At 40.8% G+C, this 25,380-nt stretch overlaps 1 protein-coding gene across 9 annotated transcripts in view; it reads right to left on the bottom strand.

Annotated features, from left to right (window-relative positions):
• The window catches only part of ITGB8 (integrin subunit beta 8), an 85,527-nt gene extending 64,942 nt beyond the window's left edge, over positions 1-20,585 (bottom strand). The window contains exons 1-2 of one of the 9 annotated variants that reach the window (XM_063815258.1): positions 20,283-20,585; positions 18,628-18,674 (exon numbers count right to left, since the gene is read on the bottom strand). Coding sequence is in view for 2 of the 9 variants with exons in the window: in XM_016945524.4 (XP_016801013.2) it covers positions 18,628-18,674; positions 19,843-19,988 (193 nt within the window). In the remaining 7 variants the exon portion in view is untranslated. Of the gene's footprint in view, positions 1-12,604; positions 12,679-18,627; positions 18,675-18,717; positions 18,845-18,917; positions 20,161-20,282 lie in introns of those variants that run through there. The other 8 variants (XM_063815256.1, XM_063815257.1, XM_063815255.1 and 5 more) reach the window with 8 other exon arrangements.
• Between the last annotated feature and the right edge of the window lie 4,795 nt (positions 20,586-25,380).

Below are 25,380 nucleotides of genomic sequence, written 5' to 3'. Positions count from 1 at the left end.
TTCCTCGTTGATGATGTAGGAAAAATGTTCCCCTCATTGTGTGCTGTGTTCCTCCACTGAGCTGTGAAAACAGTTTGAAAAGTAGAGTGCAACTTACAATGACATGATTGGTGGAGAACATTTGCTTTATAGCATGTACAGTTCTGTGAGTTTATGGGACTGTTTTAAGATACAATTTATAATAGGAAAGATTTATTTTAAAAGGCCACCAAAGGCTGGGCACAGTGGCTCAAGCCTGTAATCCCAGCACTTTGGGAGGCAGAGGCGGGCAGATCACCTGAGGTCAGGAGTTCAAGACCAGCCTGACCAATATGGCAAAACCCCGTCTCTACTAAAAATACAAAAATTAGCGGACATGGTGGCGGGCACCTGTAATCTCAGCTACTCAGGAGGCTGAGGCAGGAGAATCGCTTGAACCTGAGAGGTGGAGGTTGCAGTGAGCCGAGATCATGCCATTGCACTCCAGCCTGGGCGACAAGAGTGAAACTCCATCTCAAAACAACAACAACAACAACTTCAATACAGGGAATTGTTTTTGTTTTTGTTTTTTAAAAAAGGGGCACCAAAATCCCTATACATTCAATAAAACAGTTACCAATAATGCAGACTGATTATTCCCTGTTTTGTGTTTTGGCACTGTCAGCAAAGAGGCATGAGCAAATCTTTGGTGGGTGGAAGGGTTCTGTACGTTGACTGTAGTGGTACGTAGCTTCAGAGGTCTATACATCTGGCAAAACTCATCCACTGACATTTTAAATAAATACAGTTTATTGATGTACATTATATCGATAAAGTTTATTTCCAATTAGCACTGTAAATTAACTTAGATGGAATATTTGTTAGATAAAAGACAACCAGTGCACAATGAAGGAATATATTTCTTTCCCGCCAGTATATAGCAAAACATTAAACTATGATTTTTAGAAAAAAAGCCAGTGACATCTTATGTTTTTATTTTGTTGTTGTTGTTTAATACAGATTAGACAGTGGTTAATTAAAGTTGTTTATCCCTATATGGCATTTGATTTACATATCCTTTTATATTCAGATTAATTTATTTTAATGCTTTTTCGTATGGATTGAACTTGTTTGTGAGATAATAAAAAATCTTTTCAAATTCAAAACTTATTTGTTATATTCTGCTTGCAATTTCTTGCCAACTCTCGGCAGCCTAAGAAATTGAATGGAGTAGGTAATGACACCAATGTAAGTTTAAGTATCTTAGTAATTAGTACTATTAGGTTGGTGCTAAAGTAATTGCGGTTTTGGCCATTGAAAGTAATGTCAAAAACCGCAATTACTTTAGCACCAACCTAATATTATGATCAATAGTAATACTAATATAGCTTGAACTATACATCAATATTACACTTTATATCCTGTTCTCTAAAGTAAATCCTCTTCTATCCTCAATGCCAAATATGACACTAAATATTTGTCTTTTCTAAAATTCACTTTATTTGGAGACTCAGACAAAAAGGAACTCTGAATTATTATAAAATGTGTTAACTCTATCTTATAGGATAGATAATCTTCCGTAATACTTTAATATCTTATAATTTTCAATTAATATTTGTTCAGTTTAATATAATCGGTAGAAATTTGAAAAAATATAGCACAGGAGAAGTGGTAAATTCAGAAAATTTTATATTGGTACTGTGTTATGAACTATAGTCCATATTGCCCTATAGAATTCTTATTCCATCTTCTCCATATTTCCCCAAATGGTCCAGCTACTGTTTCTCCTTCATCAAAAGTTAGTTTTATGCAGAGTTCATCATTCCTTGGGGAAATGTTCCAACCGTGCTTTGCAAACATATTCTCCTTGTTCCCACTGGCTACTTATGAGATTCTCCCCAACTTCCATCTTGCAACACTTATCAATCTCTATTCTTTCAAAGGTCACAGCTCTTATTTATATGCTCCCCCATCTTTGTTATCAGCACCAGAAACAGCTAAATTTGCAATGTATTCATCACCTTGCTCAAGGTTATTCTGCCTTACCCAAGTCACCCCCAACACCTCACTACCTCCACCATGGACAGAGCCATTAGGAATCTCTGGGGCCAGGAGCTGCAGCAGGAAATTCTCATGAGCTATGGAGGAGTCACTGGATAACGGAACAATAAAACAGTTCTTAGGTATGAAAAACCAAAGAGAAGCAGAATAAATAACAAATTCAAGAGGAGCCAGAGGATGAGACAGAAGGCAGGCTACTGATTCAAGAACTCTAAAACATGGCGTTGAAAGTAAACAGGAGGTCAGGCACAAATGGGGTGATGTATCCTAAGCAACATCTGATTATCTGAGGCTGCCTTATGGGGCACTGCCAGAAACCTATTAAGAATTGGGTTCCCTCCAAATTTCTTTCTCACCTCATCTAGTTCCTAGACCCTGCTTTCATTAATTTCTTGTTGACTTTCCATCATATGTTTTCACTTTCACTGTTCTAATTCTTTCTCATCAAATCCATAAGAACTCATACCAAGTCCTCTCACTTAAGATATGACCCTAACTTTACCATTATGTTATCGAGAAAATCTAAATAATATTCCTTCTTTTCAAGTCAAAATTGTCTTTGTTCTCTTATTAGAAAAATATCTCTCCTCATTACCAAGATAATTTCCTCTAGCTTTCTAGTTAATTGCTCACTCAAAGGCAAATAATATTTCTTAATTACATTTAGCAACTAGCACTTAGCAATGTTTAAATGTCCTGTCTTTCAACACTGAGTGGGCACTCTATCACTTCTCTCATTCTCAAGCAACTCCCCTTGTGATGTCTTTGGCTATTTTCACATTGCTCTCTCAACTCTACAGCTTGATGACTATGAACTAACAAGATTCCAAGCCTCACTTCCTTGAACATGACCACCAAATTGGTACCTTCAGTTCCAAACTCTCACCCAAGCTTCTGTCTTGAACTTTCAACAATCTGCTTGGCAACCCACTCAGATTCCAGCCACAACTTCAAAATCTTCGAGTCTCAAACATTATGTTCCTCTTCCTGACTTGAATGATCTATTCCATTAATTACATTATTTTCCCATCTATTCTGATTTAAATCTTTGTGGTCAACCTTGACTCCTCTCTCTACCACAGCCTCAACAACCTGTCAGTCACCAAGACTTTTTGCTTTTAATTTACTGTCTTTAGTATTTCTCACTCCCTATTTCCATTCCCATGGATCCATCCTAGTTGAGGCCTTCCTTATTGATCATTTGCTTTAATGTAACAACGTTCTCAGAATCTCTTACAAACACCATTTACCACTAAAAATCACCACATACATTGTTGCCAGTTTCTTTTGCTGATACAGTGATCACATTACTACCCTACTAAACAATCAAATCAAAACAAAACAAAATGCCTGGAATTATTTCCACCACCTGAGTAGTAAAGTATCTCAGTCCGTTCAGGCTGCCATAACAAAATACCTTAGATTGGGTAATTTACAAATAACAGAATTTATTTCTCGCAGTTTTGGAATCCGGCAAGTCCAAGACAAAGGCAGCAACAGATGTGGTGGTATGGCGAGGGAGCCTTCCTCATAGGTGGCACCTTCTTGCTGTGTCTTCATATGGCAGAAGGGACAGATGAGTTCCCACAGGCCTTTTTCATAAGTGCACTAATACAATTCACCAGGGTCCTATCTTCATGACCTAGTCATTTTCCAAAGGCCCCACCTTTAATGCCATTACATTGATGATTAGATTTCAACACATGAATTTTGGAGAAGCGAAAACATTTAGACCATAGCATAAAGTTCTAACAAATCTACCTGCCATTAACTCCAAGGTGCTCTCTTTTGCTTTTCTCCTAAAGTCCTATGTCATGGTCAATGTACATGCCTCCTCTCTGCCTGTGGAGCCCCCTTCAGGTATAATCGTCAGGTGTTGCATACTTCTCAGGCAATCACTTTAATGATCTGGAGTCAAGAGTGTCTTAAGACACCCAGAGAAAGTCCATGTTGCTTTTGGCAGGAAACGGGGTGGAGTCAACGCCTCACTTCAGAACTAAGTCAGGCTTCCTCAGACCTTGTCTCTTCCTTCCCTAAGAATTAAGAGCAAGTTTCAGAACCTCCCCTTGCCCCTCAACCACTGACAGTATCATCACCACTATCTACCTTGAGATCCCAAAGACTAATCTCACTTATCTCTGTTTATTGTACCAGTTTCTACAAGAAGCCCAAGACTCCCAGATGCACCCTTATTCCCCCAACACATTCTAATCCCTAGAAGGCTCTGCACAGCCCTCTTTTCTCATTATCTCCTATTCCTTTACAACTCCAGAAACCCATCCCCTGTGCCCTCTGAAATTCATAGTCCATTTCCAGAAGGACTGCCCATATCCCAGTCCCTTATCTGAATGTTCTCTTGTCTTGCTTGAACAGAAGCCTGGCTCTCCCCTGAGAACTTGTCTTCCCCTGACCTCATGAGTAATCGCTGATGTTTCTCCCAGAATCCTAACAGCCTTGAGCTTGGAGATGTATAAGTGTCTTCCTGAGTCCTCACTGCTACTCACAGGCACTTCTCCCTCTCTCATCCCCCAATCATCCCACCCCCAGCTTTGACACTTGTAACTTACATTATGTCACCCACCATCCTGAATTGCTGCAGGCATTCACTGACATTTACCAACCACAGGGAGATGCTTTCTCATTTTTAGAAAATGTTGCCTCCTTGCTTGATATAATTTTCTCCAACAATACTCCTATGTCAATTCCTGACAATTTTTGTATATACACACATCATCTTTGCAATACAAGATGCATCAGCTCCTTATTCTCTTCTCCTATAATTATTTTGTCCTCCACCTTGATTTAGCTACTTTGCTTCCATGTTAAGAAATTTAGACCTTGTAATTACCAGTAACTGCAACTTCTCTACAATTCCAGTTTCACATATCACCCTGTCTGACCACCACCTCTTGTCTTACAAGCTGATTCACTCTGCCTAGGCTCCAGATACCAACAATCTGCCACTACCAGTCCTTCGATCCTACTATGCATTAAAAATTTCTCACATTGCTTCATAGCCTCTCATCTCTCTACCCTTTCTCCAGTTATCCACAAGGCTAACTCTCTTACTGTCTTGAGGGCTTGGCTCAAACACTGGTCTTTTTTCATGAGGCTTACTCCATCTAATCTACTTGAAATGGCAACTCTGTCTTCCCCCAACCCTGCTCCACTTTTCCCCATAGCACTTACCACCTTTGAACACACTAGATAATTATGTATAACCATGTTTTTTTTTTATTTTGTCTGTCCTCCTCCAAAATATAAGACTTATGAGGACAAGAACTTTTGTCCTTTAGTTTCCTACTGTTTTCATACTTTGAATGGTACTTGCCACACACTTGTTGAAAAATATTTATTAAATAATTAGCACATCTTAGATTTTAAAATTATAGAATTTATTGGATTACAATGTCAATATCCTCCTAGAAAGTTATATATTATTGAGGCAGATGATATATTGTTCATATTTCTCTCCCTGAGGCCCTGGGAATTGGCTCAGCACCTTCTCAGTGAGACCTTCCTAATTATCCTACTTAAGATCATACCTCCTTCTCCAGTATTCTTGACTACCCATCTGGGTTTCTTTCTCTCTACAGAAGGTGCTAGATACTTAGTGCTGTCTGGTGTGCTATACATTCTCTTTCTTTAATTTGTCAAATGTCTTGTCTCTCTCCATTAGAACGAAAGCTCCATGAGAGCAGATCTTTTTGTTTGGTTCCCTGCCATATCCCCGAGGCTTAGAGCAATACCAGGCACAGTGTAAGAGCTCAGTATGTATTCACTGAAGGAGAGGATGAATGGGTGTCTCCCCTGCATTGCCCAAAACATCCTATGTGCTCTCTCTCTTTCTGTTTACTTCTGTGACATTCAGGTAACTTTCTCCCAATGCTGTCCCTTCTCTTGGTCAACTCTGGAACTCAGCTCAGGGTGCGTCTCCCTGGGGAAGCTTTGTCCTGCTACCGCACTTGCTCCTCTGGCCATTCTGCACTGCTCCCTGCACACACACAAAGCACTATTGTTTCCTACAGGTTGTCCCTGAATTTCACCATTGTGATGTCCTCACTCTACTCATTTAATAAATTAATACTGACACTTCTGTTCTTCCTGTCTTTACACACACATTTAAAAGTTTCTTCTAATAGCTAAGAACAATGCAACTAATTATATGTACTATTGGAGACACAGCCTGGATTTTGCTTTATGCTGATGCATTTTAAGACCATCTCACAAAATACACTATGCCTAGAAAAGGTGGACCATATGTATTGTAAAATCTAAATAGCTGGAACCTTCCATTAATCAGGGCTCTAAATTTTAATTCCCTCCTAAAAAATGAGAAAAATTAAAACTAAGTATCAATCTTTAGAAGAGACGGCAATGTTCTGTCTTGCATCAGAACACATTTGACATATTTCCTGTCTGAATCAGAAGCCTAAAGCTCTACAGCACTAATGGCCCAAACCACCCATCTCTGCCCCACAGCACTATCTCGTATTGTATGCCCACACAGTTCCTCAGGCTCAGCCACCCCATCTCCTTGATACCTTACTTCCTCTCTGTCCCCATAGCAACTAGTCCAATGTGAAATGCACTGAGCAGCTGCTCAAGCAATGAATTCATTTATTGATTAAATGGTAATGGTGAAAATTTGCAAATGTGATCAAAGGATAACTGCAAGGCTTTTTTCAAATATCAAAGTTTAAATGATGTACTCACCAAGCAAGGAAAGTGTATACACACATATTAAAAAGATGTTCAAAAGCAAGAGTCAGAATATAAATGGCCATAGAATTTAATTAATTAAAACATCACCTTTCATAGGCACTGTAGGTGACCAGGATTCTCCTATAACTATTTTTTACCTGCTCATAGGTAGCTCTGTTAGTATTATCAAAAGCTACTTGATTAGAGGAAGAGAAGGGGTCAATATTTAGTCAAAAGAGAAAGGACATTATCACCTGGGAGTGGAGAGCAGAAAACTCTGCTTCTTAAGGAATTTTGAGATTGTAATAATTTTGATGGCTTCTCCATCCCTGAATTTTTTTTTGTAATTATTTAATACTTGCAATTAAGCCATGGCATTGTGCAGGGTTTTAGGGATAGGGCACCTGCTTGTATTCCTGTTGTAGAATAACAGCAAAACCTGACATAAGACAGAACTTAACAAGAGTGCTATGAAATGGAACAGGCAGGGTACAGCAGGCAGCAGATAACAGGACGATGTCACCTCAAGGGGGAGTGGGAGGGCCAGAGAAAACTTCCTTAAGGAATTTCCTGGGCCATTTTATTACATGATTGCATCTTTATTCTGTCTGGTTCCCAAATATACATTATCTGTTAAAAACCACACAGTATTGTTAGGTTACTACTGAGAGTCAGCCCAGGCAGCCGGATCAATAAAAACTGGCCAAACGGCAGCAAACCTGTTCAGAGACATGAAATTATCTGCCAATATCCAACATCCCATTTCTAAACTTTGACGTCTGAGCCCCTCTGTTTCCTACTTAGCTTTTCCTTGGACCTCAGATCTCTTTTGTCTTCTAACATTTAACCCCTTTCAGGTTCAACTCTGCCGTGTCTACTGAAGACCTGCAAGCTGCCTTTGAAATATACAACCAATTTATATTTGAATGGGAAATACAGGAGTTACACCCTCACCATGACTGAGGCAATAGGATGTCTCTTCACCTTCTCAGACCCACACTGCATATACATTGATTATGCAGAGACAGCTAAGTTAATCTGTTTCTTCTGGCCTGGAAGGCTCTGCCGTACTTCCGAACAAATGACAACCAAACTCCAAACTTTGTGTTTCTAGGTTTCTGTGCTCTCACATGCAGTGTGAATATCTGTGGCCATTGATTCCTTGGCTCTTGAACAACCTAAAGTGCCCAGATTCCCACCACCTTTCACTTTTGCACACCAATAATTCCGAAAATAAAATGAATGAAAAATCTTTTGCCAAATGTGCCATGGGTATAGAAGTTACTGGCAAAACCCTCTCAGATTCTGTAATTTCCAGCCAGTCTCCCAGTGTTTATGTGGCACCTCTTGAGATCTTTTGGATGGAAGAGTTGACTGTATATCTAGGCAACATCCAACAACCTGCTCTTGTGTAACCAACTCATTTAGACCATCCTGGGCCACTTACTGTACAGCATCCTCAGAGGCCTAGAAAGGTGAGTTTGCACTTTTAAGGATAATGTTTTTGGGAATCCAAATTCCTCCTTAGGAAATTCATGTGTAAGAGTGCCACTTAGGCTGGAGAGGTAAGCTCCAAAACGTTGAGGTAATTCTATATTTCTTGGGACTTTCAGGGTATTTAGTTCCTAGATTGTCAACACAGAGCCCTAACAAAGATCCTCAAGTGGACTGACCGGTTAGTGGGTCCTCTGTCACTAGGGCAGCTTTATATTATACAACTTGGAGGCCAATTCTGATGTCCTCTGGAGCTTGATGTTCTTTCATATCATGCTAGAAGCATCTAGTTTGTTCAAAGGGCCAAGAATACTCTGGTTCTGCATGTGGGCTTTTTTTCATTAAGATTAATCCCAAAGGAATTGATAATTATGCAATATAGGAGAAAATATCACATACCACCTGGGCAGTATCTGAGAAGTTTGCCCTGTGAGAAGGAGGAGTATAACATCCAGTGATCGTTCTGGCTGACCCAACATTTCTACCCCACCAGTAGAAAGCAGTCAGAAGTAACACATCTTTTTTTTTTAACTCAAACATATACCTAAGAGGCAGAATTTGTCCAAAAAGCCCTGATGTCTGACTTTTCATAATGCCCAAAAGTCAATCTCTGCCCAGACAAGTCTATAACCAGATAATCCAACCTCAGGCAAGTGAGTTCTGGCATCAGTGCTATGCTGACCCCCAAGTAGCCAACTGTCAGCCCCGGACAGCCCTAAAAGAGTGGGCGGGCCCAATCTCCAGCTGGCTATGCTGTCTTCAGTGGGCCACAGGCACGTGCTCAAGAGCCCCCTTCCCTTCTCCCATGTGACCACAGTCCCATCAGATGTTACAGAGTATCATGTGGCCTTGGATACCTTCTTTACAAGGCATCAAACATGCTATATCTTCTAAACTAAAGACTGGTAGTAATGCCATTTAGTTCTCATATTTTCAGTATCAACCTGACGTCAGGCTCTCTGATTATATACGTTGGCCCTCACTTTAGGGCCCTTGTTCTAGCTGGTAGTGACTGACACACTCATCAAAAGCGACCTTTTTAACCAAAACTGAGGATGTCTGAAACTGTAACTCCCTTCTTGAATGTTTCTTTTTTTTCTCAGTGTTGCCACTGTCTAGATGAATTTTCTTGGAAATTGTGCCCCATCTGTCATTTCTAGAGCATTTTATTTTGCACTTTATGATCCACTTGTCTTCAATTCCCCATAAAAATCCAAACCAAATGCACAAAAACACAATGGAGCAATACCTTGGGAGGTATGATTTGTACTAAGAAAGAGACCAGCCAGTCATTTTGCTGCCAACAATGCAGTTCTGCTACAATAGTGTCTTTGTTTCCAACTAGAACAGCCAGTTCTACAGCAAGTCCTGGCCACCCCATAACTTCTTTGCATCCTTTGTTCTATTGCAGTCAATGAATACCTTGCATGACTAAGCCTACCCAGCCTGGCCTCTTTGCACCTCTCCAGCAGGCAATTAGAAAAGACATTCCCTATTTGGTACTCCTTAATATAAATCCTGTCAATCCAGTCCTTGTAGAATTTTGAATTTTCCTTTTAATTATTTTCTTTGTTTGACCTCATAATATTCTAATGATCCTTTACAGCATAGTGGTAATCCCTCATTCCATAAGGATGAAGCTTTTCACCCAGCCCCCTTCCCTACCTAGTACCTGTAAGTTACTAAGAAATAATCCTAAATATATGGTCCTTACTAAAATCAGGAAAAAAAATGCCTTTACCTGGGAAGCTGTTTGTGGTTCAATTCCAAGGAAAAAACCCTGGTACCACATGTACACATGAAACAGCAGTACTTTTAACTGTGGCTTCATTTACTATCGGCAGATCTTGAAATATCAACCCGCTTTATCCTAAAAGGAAGTTGAGTCCAAAACCATGGAAAACACCAAAACATTCCTGGCCCAAATCCACCACACATCTCACATACCTAATATGACATATTTGGTACAGTTCTTCAGAGCTGGAATATTTCTAGTTTTTCATCCTCCTGTCTTCATCACCAGCCCTTCTCTCCACTTCCAAACTCAGTCTCTTCCATAGGCTTTGACTTGAACTAGCCCTTGACAGCTACTCTGCTTTCTTACCCTGTACTATCACGAGACTGTGAATTTTTTGGCAATCCTCTAGAATAAACAAACGATACCAATATTTATCTGGAATAGCAACAGATTCTGTCCTTAACAAATGTAACAGTATTATTTGATTGCAACAAAGCAAAACAACAATAAAACACCAGGCAGATAGCGCACGTCTAAAACCATTATAGCAGTGATGGTTGGCTCATTGATGAGGTCAGCATGAAAGGCCACTTCATAAGACCCTATATGCTGTTTATAAAACGAACTTTTATATTTTATTTTATTTTAGACAAAGTCTCGCTTTTTCTCTCCTAGACTGGAGTGCAGTGGCACAATCTCGGCTCACTGCAACCTCAGCCTCCCGGGTTCAGGCGATTCTCCTGCCTCAGCCTCCCAAGTAGCTGGGATTACAGGTGTCTGCCACCATGCCCGGCTAATTTTTGTATTTTTAGTAGAGACAGGGTTTCACCATATTGGCCAGGCTGGTCTCGAACTCCTGACTTCAGGTGATCCACCCACCTTGGCCTCCCAAAGTGCTGAGATTACAGGTGTGAGCCACCGCGCCTGGCCTAAAATGAACTTTTAGTACTTTGGATAATGGCACTCAAAATAGAAGCATCTTTAAAAATCATCTTAAAAGTATATATCTGATAAGAACACTTTAACAATGCAATTTTAAGTTAATAATCTTATTTTTGTTTCCTAAACTAATATTAGTTAAGGACTTTTTTCAATAACTGCAGGAAGATAATTTAAATATATCTGCTTAATATTAGTAGTTTCCTAGCAAGAACTGATCTTAGCACTTTTGTTAAAAGGTGGGTCTGTTTTAATTAAATTATAAAATCCCAATGGAAATCATTCTGACTTTCAATACACTTTTTTGGTGTGTAAATCAAATAATTTACTTACTGGGAAAGAGGAAATAAGGTCACATTAAGATTCACTTTGAGTTGAAAAATAGTCCTTTTACTCCATGAATATAGTATGGCACTGCTTTTTCTATATAGTCATTCACTTATAGATATTAAATATCAAATATATGCCAACTGAATAATTTGACCAAATTAGGTCATTCATGTCCGTAAAATGTTCTTTCCTAAGTTTGTTTTTTTTTTTTTTTTTGAGATGGAGTCTCGCTCCGTCGCCAGGCTGGAGTGCAATGGCACGATCTCGGCTCACTGCAACCTCCGTCTCATGGGTTCACATGATTCTCTTGCCCCAGCCTGCTGAGTAGCTGGGACTGTAGGTGTGTGCAACCACATCCAGCTAATTTTTGTATTTTTAGTAGAGACAGGGTTTCACCCTGTTGACCAGGCTGGTCTCGAACTCCTGACCTCGTGATCCGCCCACCTCTGCCTCCAAAAGTGCTGGGATTACAGGTGTGAGCCACTGTGGCCAGCCTTCTAAGATATTTTTTAAAATAATAGAGGGAAATAAGTAAAACTAAGACTATGCATACATTTGACTCTCATTATAACATGATTTGCAAGAGAGTAAAATGTTGTATAATCTGTACACATCTCAAAGATTACCAAAAGGGATTTAGTTATTAAAATATAAAAACACTTTGACATGAGGTAGTCAAGACTACCAGACTACCTTATGCAATGGTCTCTGGTGCTTTCTTTGTCTCCCCCGCTCAATAATATTTGTTATTTATTTATCTATTTTTGAGATGCAATCTTGCTCTGTTGCCCAGGCTGGAGTGCTGTGGCATGATCTTGGCTCACTGCAACCTCCTGAGATCTAGCAATTCTTGTGCCTCAGCCTGTCAAGTAGCTGGGACTACAGGTGCGCACTGCCATGCCCTGCTAATTTTTGTATTTTTAGTAAAGACGGGCTGGTCTTTACTCCATGTTGGCCAGGCTGGTCTCGAACTCCTGACATCAAGTGTTCCTCCCACCTCAGCCTCCCAAAGTGATGGGATTACAGTTGTGAGCCACTGCAACTGGCCCCCAGTAATATTTAAACTAGTAGACAAGTCTGCCCCTAACTGTTTCAGGGCCAACAACAAGAACACAAATAGCAGTGAGCATAACAGACTACATATTTAACAGCTACAAACCAGGCAAAGAAACCCATAGGTAAAATAAGTTCTACCTTCCTTCCTTGATAAATATATATGCATAATGACCTGGAAGGCTAGGTCTGAATTTGGAATATTCACCTCCAGATTTCTAGTTAGGAACTGGGCAGTGTGTGAAGCGTTGCCTCTCCAGCCATTATCTTCCCCTCTTCTCTCCCACCTCTAAATTTATTCTGCAGCACAGGTAGCCTGTTGTTTACCTGCATGGACACTTCAGCTTGCATGTCCAAGCTCTGTTTACTTCTCCTGCATCAGTGTCCTTGGCCATCTTCACCTAGGATTTGGCACAGGGGTGACTCAGTTTACCCCCAGAAGGCAGGCCATAAAAGTAGCCTGAGGCTGTTTAGGCTAAGAATTCTGGAGATGATCTAGAGGGGGTGACAGACTTTACTTGAGCAAGCCCCATGGACTCCCTGCCCATGGTTGAGGTCAATGGCCTGAGGACAGCTAGAGCTGAACCTTCCAAGGTTCAAGGTAGGGACTCCTCTCACCTTTGAAAAGCAATCTATATGTCTATAATTATGATTCAGAATGCTGACTCAAACCACACAGATCAGAATTCTGGGACCATTATTTATTAGTTAAGAGATCTGGAAGAAGTTATTCAATGCCTCTTTAATTAGTTTGCTTACCTATACAATGGGAATAACAGTATATAACTAACAGGGTTGTAAGCATTAAAGGATATATTATATTTTCAAATAATGTGTCCAGGAGGGTGCCTGGCCTACAGTAAATAATACACAAAACTTAACTATTGTTATTTTTTAACTCCAGAACTCAGTATAGTGCCTGTCACAAAGCTGTATGTGCTTTAAGAAAGTCTGAATGAATAGTCATTAAAGGAGTTAGAATAGCTTGGATTTTTTATTAATTTTTTAAGTATTTAGTCGAAAATGACTATAAATTCCAGTTTTTGTAATTTTTGAAGTATTTAGTTGAAAATGACTATAAATTCCAGTTTTTGTAATTTTTGAAGTATTTAGTTGAAAATGACTACAAATTCCAAAATTGTACTAATTACAATTTTGTAAAATTGTAAAATCAATTTTAAAGTTGATACCAAGGGTAAAGAATTAGGATTACTTTTTATATTTTATTATCAACAATAGAAATCATTGTCACAGAAAGTTTGAAAACAAGACAGACTTTGAAAAATAAGATTAAAGAGTACTAAGTCTCAGCTTTTAATCTTTGCTAATGATTTGTCCAGAAGGTCAAGAGACTGCTTTCTGGTATGGGCTGGGAAAACAGAAACAAGTGTCCTTTATGGTGTAACCCACTTTTAAAAGAAAATTTTATTTCTCTAAGTTCAAATTCTAGTGAGGCTTAGAAATGATTAGGGAGAATTTGCTTAGCTGCCCAATTTTAGATTGCTCACTATTATCCTCAGGTTATCTATGGGGTCATTTACTCCAGATACTTTGTGAAGACCTACTGTGTACCAAGCATTGGACACACACAAATACAGGCAGCTTCTTCCCTCAGGGAGGTCACAGGTGGGTGTGTCCATAGCAAAGCTGGGAGGAAGTTGTATGAGGAGCCTGAAGACAATGGGGAGCTAGGGAAAAGTTGTGAGTAGAAAGGAACAGGTGGACAAAGGTTTGAAATGATGAAGACTGATTAGGAAGTTCATATTATGAAGCATAATTCAAGCTTTCTCTACAATGTTCAAATCCCATCTCTCCTACTTACTAGATAGGTGACACTGGGCAAGTTACTTATCTCCTCTGCTCCTGTTTATTTGTTTCAAAAACAGGGACCTCTCTCACAGTGTTATTATGAAGACTGGACAAGAAAATGGAGTTTGGTTTTGAATGCGTTAGGGTTTTTGCCTTTAGGCGTGTAGTGGAGACATGGTTCACACAATTTGCTGCACCTTCTGGAGGTCAGGTTTAGAGATAAATATTCTGGAGGTGTCAATGTGGAAATGGTATTTAAGACACAAGACTGGGCCGGGTGCGGTGGCTCACGCCTGTAAGCCCAGCACTTTGGGAGGCCGAGGCGAGCAGATCACGAGGTCAGGAGATCAAGACGATCCTGGCTAACACAGTGAAACGCCCTCTCTACTAAAAATACAAAAAATTAGCCGGGCGTGGTGGCGGGCGCCTGTAGTCTCAGCTACTCGGGAGGCTGAGGCAGGAGAATGGTGTGAACCCAGGAGGCGAAGCTTGCAGTGGGCCGAGATCGCACCACTGCACTCCAGCCTGGGCGACAGAGCAAGACTCTGTCTCAAAAAAAAAAAAAAAAAGAAAACCAAGACTGGATCAGAGAAGTTCTTAGGAGTGGGTCCTGAGCCACTACTACATTTGGAGGTTAAGAAATGAGGAAGAATCAACATCAGAGATGGAGAAGGAGCTTAAACCAAGACAGTGTGGGTCCAAGAAGCCAACAAAACTGTTTCCAAGGAGGGCAAGGTCAACAGTGTCAAGTCACCAGCAGATGATACATCAAGCAGGATGGAGATTAAGAATTAGCCATCAGATTTGACAATGTGGAGGTTACCCTGATCTTAAGAGAGTGGACTGCAGAGGTGATAAAGAAAGCCTGATCACAATGGATTCAAAGAGAAGGTGAGGAGAAGAATCGGAGAGAGGAGTTACGGACAACTCTTTCAAGGACTTATAGCAAAAGGAGAGAAAAAATAGGAGATAAAAAGGTTTTGCTACATATATGGATATTGCTTTAAATGATACAGTAGATAGGAGAAAAACTAATCATGCAAGGGCAGGCAGATCCTTAAAACTGAAACTTTACAAGGTATACCTGCTGTGATTCCATTGGAATAAAACAATTAACATCTGTCAGGGGAAGCAGATTTACTCATGTTTTTCTCTGTTCATATACATGCGTATCAAAAAGCTATTACATATCCATACTTTTAGAATAAAAATATTTTTAATGGAACTATAATAGAACTATTGAAAAGTAAATGGTTGAAACTGTGTCTTTCCCATTCCTCGTGTCCTTCTCTTTTGCAATTGCTTCCCTTAAAAATTGTGAACATTCTTGTTGCCCTAAGTTTCAGTTTTTAAAGAAATTCATGCTTGAAGATTAGTTACAGTGTGTTCCTCCTCCAGTAGTATTTTTATTTACTGAAATATTTTAAAATAAAATGATATGAAAAATTTCTTTCAAAATATTTAGTTGGGAGAAGGGGGTGAATTGGGTACCAGCAGGAGCACAGATGAAAGAAGTTGGCTTTGAGTTGATGGTTAATGGAGCTGGGTGATGAGTATATAGTGGTCCCTTATACCATTCTCTCTAATTCTGTATGCATTTGAAAATTTCCATTATACCATGTTAAAAACTTTAAAAAATCATAGGGTTAATACCATGTTTAACCAAAAAGAATCCATTAAGTAGTGAGATTACAGATAATTTGGTAACAAGAGAAGAAGTTATTTTGGGGCACAGGAATTTTCCAAAGCATATCAGCTACTTTGCTGTCAGTTTAGAGGGCAAACATGTATGATTTTTAATTGATCAGAAAGTGTCTCCATTGCTTCAAGATAGAATTAATTTGGGAGCTTATTATGCAAATAATTTAGAAGGCTGAATTTTTTGTTAATGATACCTTGGTTCTTTTAAATATTCGATCACTTTAGGTAAGCATAAAGAATTCTGGGAACACTTATGCTATGCAACGCTTTGAGGGGAAGTAATGATACGGTCACAAAATAATGTTAATCTAGTTGATTGTTGTTGAAAATAATAAATAATTGATAGTTGAATAAACAGAAGGTGAAATTTCATTGCAATACACAGAAGGTGAAATTTGATTGCAATAATAGTTACCGCTTTTTTAAAAGAAACTGTGATATCTGAAATTTGTTACACTTATATTGCTATATAAAAATTTAGGTAATGAAAGTTCTTAATCTTTTAAAATAAGTAAATGTGGAAACAATGTTGCTACATTAACTCTTCAAATATTAACCACTAGATATACTTTATGTTTTTCTGGTTATTTATTGACCATTTTACAGTGCTATTATTTCTCTAGCTGTGGGTAATCTTCACCAGAGACAGTTAAAAAACAAACTGCTATAATTTTTTCTACATCAGAAATCTTTGGATTTGATTAATAACATCCCCCACTGCTCACTATATATTTGTTATTAAAAGTCCACTATATGTTAGAGACCTATAAATTCTGCTTTAAAAATTAAACCCAAAGTTATGCTGGTCTTATGCAGCTTCTGGTCTCCTTTGTATGGCTTTATTGCCCTCAACATTTTCCTGGTGTAAACTACCGAGCAAGGGAACAAGATTTCCTTTGTAACTGATACCTAAATTTCTATTCTGCTTTAAGCATCTAATTTGCACTGTAAAGACATATAATTTGAGACTTGTAGCTATATCACAAAAGTACAGCAGTTTATGCTGATCTCTAATTTTCTGAGTTATACTGGCTATAATTTACATTTTTTGCATGTTTTTAACTGCCATGCAAATCAGTATACATCAGAAACCTTTGTATATTGACAGAGACTGGGAAAAGGATGCCTTGTTCTGATTTCAGATAAGCATTCCCTTTTCAGGTCTGCAGGTGCAAGTAGGCCCATTCATAATATTTCCTTCAAATCAGTTTTAGACGCTGGGTAGAAATGCAATGCTTTTTCACAAGAGCCTGACTAATGTTTATAAGCACAGTTAATGGTTTTTAAAAATGTACTTTAAATAGTAAATTTTAGAGGCAAGTAGGACTTTTTCCTTTGCCTATACGTTGGGAACAAAATACACTGTGTTAACACAAATTTCGGTCATTTTACTAGTGTGTATGTGTGTTTACTAAATCTAGAAAAGCACTTTATTACTTATTGAAACAGGATGAAATTATGCTTAGCGGAAAATTTGCTGCAACAAATGCATGTTTCTTCCATTTAAGAGATAACTGATAATGAATGTTACTTTTTCCTTTGCCTTTTCACTATTTTGAAATCAACAAACAAGCCAAAAAATAACCACAAGATAAAGAGATTTACTCTAATTTCTCCATTTCAGATAACTGAGCAAATCTCCCTGAAACAAATATTAGAAAACTGTATATGCAACAATTTCCTAAAGATAGCTGGATGTTTCCATATATCTCTATATCTATATATATAAAACCTACTTATAAGGTTATGATTTGACTGTTTTAATTAGCTTCAGGCAAAACCTTGACACTTTAAAGTATAGGAGTAAATTTTAACCTACAAAACAATTACAACTATTAATTAAACTCTCCTTGAGCCCAACAGGTCAGAGAAAGGCTCTAATATAATTTAAGGACTTGGTGACCAAGCAGAGAAAAAGTGAAATTAAAAAAAAAAAAAAAAGAAAGTATGACAATAGTCACTGCATTAGCAAAAATAAATGTTGGGCCTATATTGAAAACCATTAAGAACTCATCCTAAACTCATGATTCGTCCTATTACTTAGTTGTAGAATTTTCCAACAATCCAATCTGGTATACCACCTTACATTTGATTTTGTTTCATAAATCAAAAGTCCTAAAACACCTTCTCATATGCTATTTGACTTGAACTTTCCTTTGTGATTTAGAGAAGGCAGGTATTATTAATAAACCTCGTTTTACAGATGAGGACAATGCATTTCATAAAGAGTTAACCTCACCACATTAAGGTAGCTCTGACACAAATGGTTTGCCTGGACAGAAAGCTGTTCATCCTGGTCCAGAGTTCTTTCTGCTTCTCTGTCTCAGAGATTGATCTCAGTGAGGGATCAATTAGATAGTATTTTTTTTTAAGCCGAAAGGATGATGACTTAAAGCATTAATATCCCTCCAGTGTGGGTAATTCATTCAGATTGAGCACTAATGATAGCAGAAACTTGTATGCTGTCCTTTTCTGGACTCAAAAATTGAAGACTACTCCCATTATAACCAACTTATCTACAGCCTCGAGTTAAAGGCAAGTTAGTCGTTAGTGGACCCAAATGTTAGAAAGATAGGGAGGACATTCTGTACAGACGATGCCCTTAAGAATGGACCAGGGCCCCTAAATGACTTCTGTAAACAGGACACCCTCTTTTCCAAAATTCCTTTCTATTAGGGCTTCCTCAACACCTAGGAGTATCACACAGTGTCTCCTCTGATAATTAGTCCTTGCTGTCGCTCCAGGGCAGAAATGCTTGACACCTGGCCTCTAGGCCATCTGTGCTGGAGGACGCTGCCCCGCACCCGCCCCCTTGAAGTTCTCTGATGACCGCAACTTACCTGGCCGGGATGCTCTGGCCGGGCAGCTCTTCGTGCCAGCCCAAGACCTTTGGGGAAGAGAAGAAAACAAAACAAAACAAAACAACTTACCACCTTGGCCCAGTCCAAGAACAAGTGAAAACACCCAGGCTGCCCAGAGGAACGAGGCGGGACCTCGCCGGTCGTTTTGCAGGCAGACAAATGCAGCGGTAAAAAAAGCCAGGGCCGAGCCGCACATAATGCAAAACAGCCCGCCCCGCGCCCGCCGCCTGGCTGCCTTCCGGACGCGCGCTCGCGCCTCCCGGGCGCACCTCGGGGCCCGCGGGCCGAGTGTCGCTAGGACGTTTTCCGCAGGCCTAGCAGGCGGACCCCGCGGCTCGGAGCAAGCGGTGCAGGTAAGCGGGCCCGGGCACCGCTCGGCATCTCAGGGCCCCTGCGGCCCTCCCGGCTCGGCACGGCGGGTCCCGCGGTCTCCGCGAGAAGCACCTCCTTCGACGGCCAAGGGCCCCGGCGGCGACTGGAGAGAGGGCTCTGCAAGGGCTCCGCAGCCTGCTCCGGGACAAAGAAAAGAGCTTTTGTTTCTCTCCAGCCGGTGGGGCTTCTGCTGCATAAATCAGCTTAGCGAAGAGCCAAACACAATCAAACCCAAACAAAGCCCGAAGCTGGGGGGGAAAACCACCCTAATGTACATTCACTGGGTGATGCTGGATCTGTGGGAGGGGACGCCGGCGAGGTCGGGGGAAAAAAGTCTATGGCGCATCAATCAGCGCAGTTTCTTCCACAGGTGGGCAGGGAGGCCAACTCCATTAGTTGCAGCTTTGCAGCCCGGTCTGCGGAGCAGCGGGCAAAGACAAGTCGGCAGCGTCCTGGCTGGCAAGGGAGGAAGCTCGGGATGCCAGCAACAGGGGGAGGCGGCTCTGGGAGCGCCCTAGAAGCACCCGCCGACACCCGCAGGCACAGAGCGAGGCATCGCCGCTCCCTCCCTGGCGGGGAGTGGGGCCTGCGGCTGCGAGCGCAGGAGGGGAGGTTCCGCGAGGTGCCGGAGCCCGGCTTCGCGGGGCGGGGGCTGCGTGCCCTTGTCCTTTTCGCCTCAGTGCGCGGCTCAGGCGTCCCGCAGTCCAGAGCCCGAGTTGCTGGCGCGCTCTGGGGTGCACACGGCTAGGATGCGAGAGAGGCGAGGCCGGCGATGGGCGGGAGAGGGGTGGTCCTGCTCTGGCCCCCCGGGGGGCTCCAGACCTGCGGGTAGCCGGGTGCACTCTGGGCAGAGAGTTGCTAGGAAACCTCCCCACGCTACCGGAGCGCCTCGCCTCGGCTGCCCGCAGGCGCGGCTGCAGCCCGGGCAGGAGCAGCAGTAACAGCTCGGAGCAGCGTGGGCGGGACATTGGTGAGGCATGAAGTCACCGCGGCCCACACTCGCTCTTTGTTTTGCTCACTCCAGCTCTTTTTTTTCCCCCCTTGGCTCTGATAGTTGCCATTCCCATCGTTCACAAGAACTCCTGAAGCGTAGCCGCGCAACAGGAATGGCACGCCTCGTTCCCTTCTCCCTCCTCCCCCGAATCCTTGCACCCCAACGTTCGCGGGGGTGGTGGGAGACTCGCTCAGCGCCAGCGGCAGCTGCGAGCAAACCCCAATCTCTCACCCCCGCGCTGCTCGCCGCTTTGTTCGGAGATACTCACTGCCCCGCAGCTGCTGCATACAAAGTGGAGTCAAGGGACCTCCCCTGCCCCCAACGCCCTCTACTCAGCACTTTGCTTGCTGTTAGGAGCTCGTCCTCTACCCCACCACAAGGCTGCCCCGGTCTCCCTAGCCTTTGGAGAGTTGGACCAGTCTGCAGGGGCTGTTCCCGGAGCGACTGGCCGAGATTTCTCGCTGCCCCTTCTCTGCTCAAAACCTTAACCCTGGACTGGACAGCCCTGTTTTTCCCCAGCGTCTGGTGGTGGCTCTGGGCTTTTGCAAGTTACAGTGGGTCTTTTGATCTTAAGCGTCACCTTCCCAGTAAACGGAACAAAAAGTTACAGACAGCAGCAAAGCGGGGAGAGGGGAGCTAAGGAGAGAAAGTGGAAGGCACTTCTGCCTGCTTGCAGCTCAGAAATTTAGGTGCAAGTAGGGTGCGGGTGTTATGCTGGGCAACTGTCCGGGAAGCAGCGCGCCTCCTCGGGTCCTGTCATTACCACGCTAAGTCGAGGGAGGGAACTCAGTCCCCCGCATTGGAAACAAGGCAGTGTTTCCAGTTTAACACGGTGATGGTTCTTTTTTCCCTCTAGGGGCAGGAGCGATTCCCATTCGAGAAGTTTGACCTCTCATTTTAATACAACACCCGCCTCTTACAGGCATCAGACCAGTCCAGCCAGGTCAAGGTGAAATATGCGGGAGTTTCCCCCCTTCTTATTTAATAGTTTCCGTCTCCTTATTTGTAGTTAAAAAAAAAAAAGTAGGAGGCGCGGTCTCTCTCTTTCTTTCTGTTGACTGAGTGAATGGAAAGTACCTGGTTAATAAACCACAACATCGAAACTCCCCCTTTCAGGTGTGGACCTCACAACGGGGTGCACAGAATTAGTTAAGCAAAGCAGGAACCCAGCTGGAAAATTAAACGAGCCCTGGATCTGCAAAGCAGGTCCCTTCGAGAGACCAAAGCCGTGATCCCAACCTTAGCAACATAATTCTACTGGAGGTGATATACTCTAAATAAATAGAAATAAATCCAGCTCCGCTTTAATATTTATTTCGTTTCCTTAGTTCCAAGTTTGAACAGTTATAGTTTTGTTTTTTGGTTGTCTTAAAGGAAAGGCCTAAAAATTAGTTAGGATGGGTGTGAGGACTTGAAAATTTGAACACAAAAATATAATAATCAATATCTGATTCGTGACTCTTCCATTGGGCAGCCTGGGTATTTTCCAGGGATTATGACACAGACCTACTGAATGCAGCCACCCTTGAGACATGCAGTGCTTCAATCAAAAAAAAAAATTAAATCCCTAATTCCCATAAGGACATGTCAATACACTTTAAAGTGTCTATCATATCACCATTCCATAATATTCTAAAATACAACTCTTGTTGCTGGGTTGTAAGTGGCAGTTACAGTAATAAATAAAATATAAATGTATGCAAACAAGAAAGGATGTAACTTTATGAAATTGATGAGGTATGCACTAATTTTTGTAACTCTATGTTTTGAGATGTTGATATATATACTAATCCAGAACAACCATGTAGCAAGAGGAATAAAATGAAGTTCAGAAGTCTGTTTCGGGAAATTTTGAAGCCCTTTGGAAAGAAAGATTTCTACATTTTGTTACATGAAATTCATGCAAATATATGTCAGGTGCCAGTGCTATGGATTTGTTGAAGAATAAGCACAATACCATTTATTACCACTTCTCAGTTGTAAAGAGGCTGTAACTCTGGTTGTCGAAGTAAAATAAAATGAAATCTCCTAGATGTGACACTGTGACCCCTGCCAGTTATTTACAAACAAGTTATCTGCACATTTTGGGCTGTAAACATAAAAGTAAACTCTCTGAAAGACTGCAAATCATCTTTAGGGTTTTCTTAAAGTAAATACAACTAGTGGCCCAGGAACAAAAAGTTTGCTTGTTTCCAGTAAATGTCACTGGTCACCATAACTCATCCTTTTTCCTATAAGGAAACGTACAGCATACTTTAAAGAAATGCAGTATTGTTATCTTCGTCGTATTACCTGAAGAATTCTAATAAAGGAAAAATGTTTTGGAAGATGGTGACTTGATTAATTTGTTTTTCTGTCATGTTCTGCTATATTGCTTTGAAATTTCCGACAGCTAATTTTTCATCATTTGTGGTAATGAGAGGAAATGAAATTCACAGATAGTCTAAAAATAACATTTTAGTTATTCATTCCAGGCTTCCTATCATTAGAGTCTTTGAGCTGAGTTACTAAAAAGTCATAAAATTAAATGACTTAAATTTCTTCCCTACTCCTTTAACCTTGATTTCTCACTAAGTGAGTTTATGGCGAGAATGAATAAGCTATAGATAGGTAGCAGGAGTGAGGGAGACACTCAGACTGTTTTTTAAGAAATGGAATCTTGCTATCTCACTATGTTGCCCAAACTGGCCTTGAACTCCTGGTTCAAGTTTGAACTCAAGCTATCCTCCCACCTCAGCCTTCTGTGTAGCTGGGATTATAGGTGTAAGACACCACATACAGCTGTGGCTATTCACACTTCAACTAGATGTGCCCAAATTATTGATCTCATAGTGGCACCTACAGACACATTTGAATTTTAATGTTACATCTTTTTGAAGTTGGGATCAGAGCCATTCAGTACGTTTTGGGTGGGTATTCACAAGTTATCTATAAGCTTGCCTGAGACATCTCAGAAGATGATTAATGGTCAAACCAGTGAGATATATTATTGTGACTATGACCTCTAGCTTCTTCTAATGATAAAGTACATAAATTGCTTGAAGGTATTTTTCACTGAATTGTTACATAAGACAGTGTTTCTCATACTGTAGACTGAAGACTGCATACAACACAATCCCCCGTAGAGTAATTCTGAGTTCTAATTCCTTGTCTCTATTCCAGGAGATTCTGAATCAGTAGATCTTGTATGGTGCTCAGCAATCTGCATTATACCAAGGTCCTCAAATGGTTTTTATATGCTCTGAAGTTTAAGAACTTCCTACTTTAATGGGTTAATACAGAGACTCCTTAAAGGCCTCATGAGTGTTTAATAACAGAGATCAGTGTCAGGTGCAAATTCAAAGAAAAATGAACTGCTGGAGCCAATGTCTCTTGCCAAGATAGTTTATGGATGACTCAATCTGTGAGATATTAATGTTTTCTGAAACAAGACTTCCATGATTAAGCTTGGGAAATGCTGAATTAAAGTCAAATTAAATCTCTTACTGGAGGAATTTCCGGAAACTCAATAGAGCAGCATGCCATTAGATTCTCCAAAGGAAGAACCCTGTATGCAGAGAACATCTCACAGATTAATTTTCCTCGAAGCATGCTACAGAGCTAGCCCCATTTTACAAAGGTGGAAACTGAGACAAAGACTGGCAAAGAAACCAACCTCACTTTTTCAAGGCAATTCATGAGCAGGCAGAAATCAGAGCTCTGATTCTCCTCAATCATCTCATATTGTGATGACTTTTAGTTCCAAGTAAAGAGTCAGATTATGGCTGTTCTAAGTAAAAAAAAGAAACTATTGGCTGGGTGTGGTGGCTCACACCTGTAATCCCAGCACTTTGGGAGGCCAAGGCAGGAGAATCACCTGAGGTCAGGAGTTCGAGACCAGCCTGGCCAACATGGCAAAACCCCTCTCTACTAAAAATGTAAAATTAGCCTGGCATGGTGGCACACACATGTAGCCCCAGCTATGTGAGAGGCTGAGGCATGAGAATTGCTTAAACCCTGGAGGTGGAGGTTGTGATGAGCTGAAATTACATCACTGTACTCCAGCCTGGGTAACAGAATGACACACAGTCTCAAAAAAAAAAAAAAAAAAAAAAAAAAGGAAATTCTTGAAAGAAAATTGGGAGCCCACAGAATCACAGAATCAGCAGGAAGCTGGGAGACTACGACTAACCAAGGCCAGAAAACACGGAGGCATAAGCAGTAGCAGGAAGTGTCTAACTCTTAAGAACAACTTTGAATCCTCCCTTTGCTTCGGATCACTTGCTCAAGATTCAAAATCCTTGTTGGGAATATCTAGTTTTCAGAATTTTCATCATATGTTAGTACACTGGCTTTCTGGGTGTGGGAAAAGGAGAGAAGGGGCTCTCGTCTTCAGCTTTCTTGGTAGAAAATATGGGTACTTTTGAATGAAACATTTTATCCGTGCATAGTCTAATCCTGTGCACAGACCCTGTGCATAGTGTTATCCTTTTATAGCATGCAGTAAAATAATGCTTGTTTAGTCTTTAACTCATCGTCAGAAAGATGATGTCTGCCCTGGCTCACCACTTCATCACACACAACTGGAAGTCTGTGTGCTAGAAGTGCTAGGGAATGAACAAAATTCCTGGGTGCTGTCTTAACTGTGCACCAACCAGATGGGAAGTGAGGTATAAATACCCCAGCTCCCCTGTTTCTTGTATGAAGTCACTTTAGGCCTTGTGTTCTACGCTATTTTTGAGCTAGTTTTTAATTTTCAATCTATCATGGATTGATACTTAAATAACATAAAGTAAAATGAATTATTGGAAAAATGGGTATCACTAAAATGTCAAATTGCTATAAAAGTTTCTTAGTACTTTTAATTTTTATACATTCTTTGTCCTGGGCCAGTCTCAAACAGTAGAAGGACTGGTACTGCCACACGTTGCATTTTGAGTAATATTTAGCACCATTTTCCAAAGTTCCCCTGTAGGAGTAAGCTATACTTGGTCACAGTGATAATTGCATTCAAATAGATCCTTCGTTGGTTGTCTTTCCTTCCTTCATTTCCCTGTGACCCCCAATATTTCCTGGTGTCATGGTCCTCTTCTGGAGAAAACTACATTAAGACAAGCAATAAATGTGACTGGAAACTAACCGCTGGTGTCCTGCATGTATGAATTTAAATTCTTTTCTTGTCTGGCTATAAGACAACCACAGTGCAAAAAGCACATGGGCTTTGGAGTCTTATGAAGTAAATTTGAATCTGCTACCCAGTAGCTATAGAATCATAGGTAACTTATTTAATTTTCTGCAGCCTCAACTCATTTATGTGATGACTATATTAAAACAACTATCAAAATTACAAATTAAAATGAAGTATCACTACACTCCTATTAGAACAG

The sequence above is a fragment of the Pan troglodytes genome, chromosome 6, assembly GCF_028858775.2.
Source record: "Pan troglodytes isolate AG18354 chromosome 6, NHGRI_mPanTro3-v2.0_pri, whole genome shotgun sequence".
NCBI classification, from domain to species: domain Eukaryota; kingdom Metazoa; phylum Chordata; class Mammalia; order Primates; family Hominidae; genus Pan; species Pan troglodytes.
The sequence above is the reverse complement of the archived record's forward strand: the minus strand, read 5'-3'. Positions and strand labels throughout refer to the sequence as shown.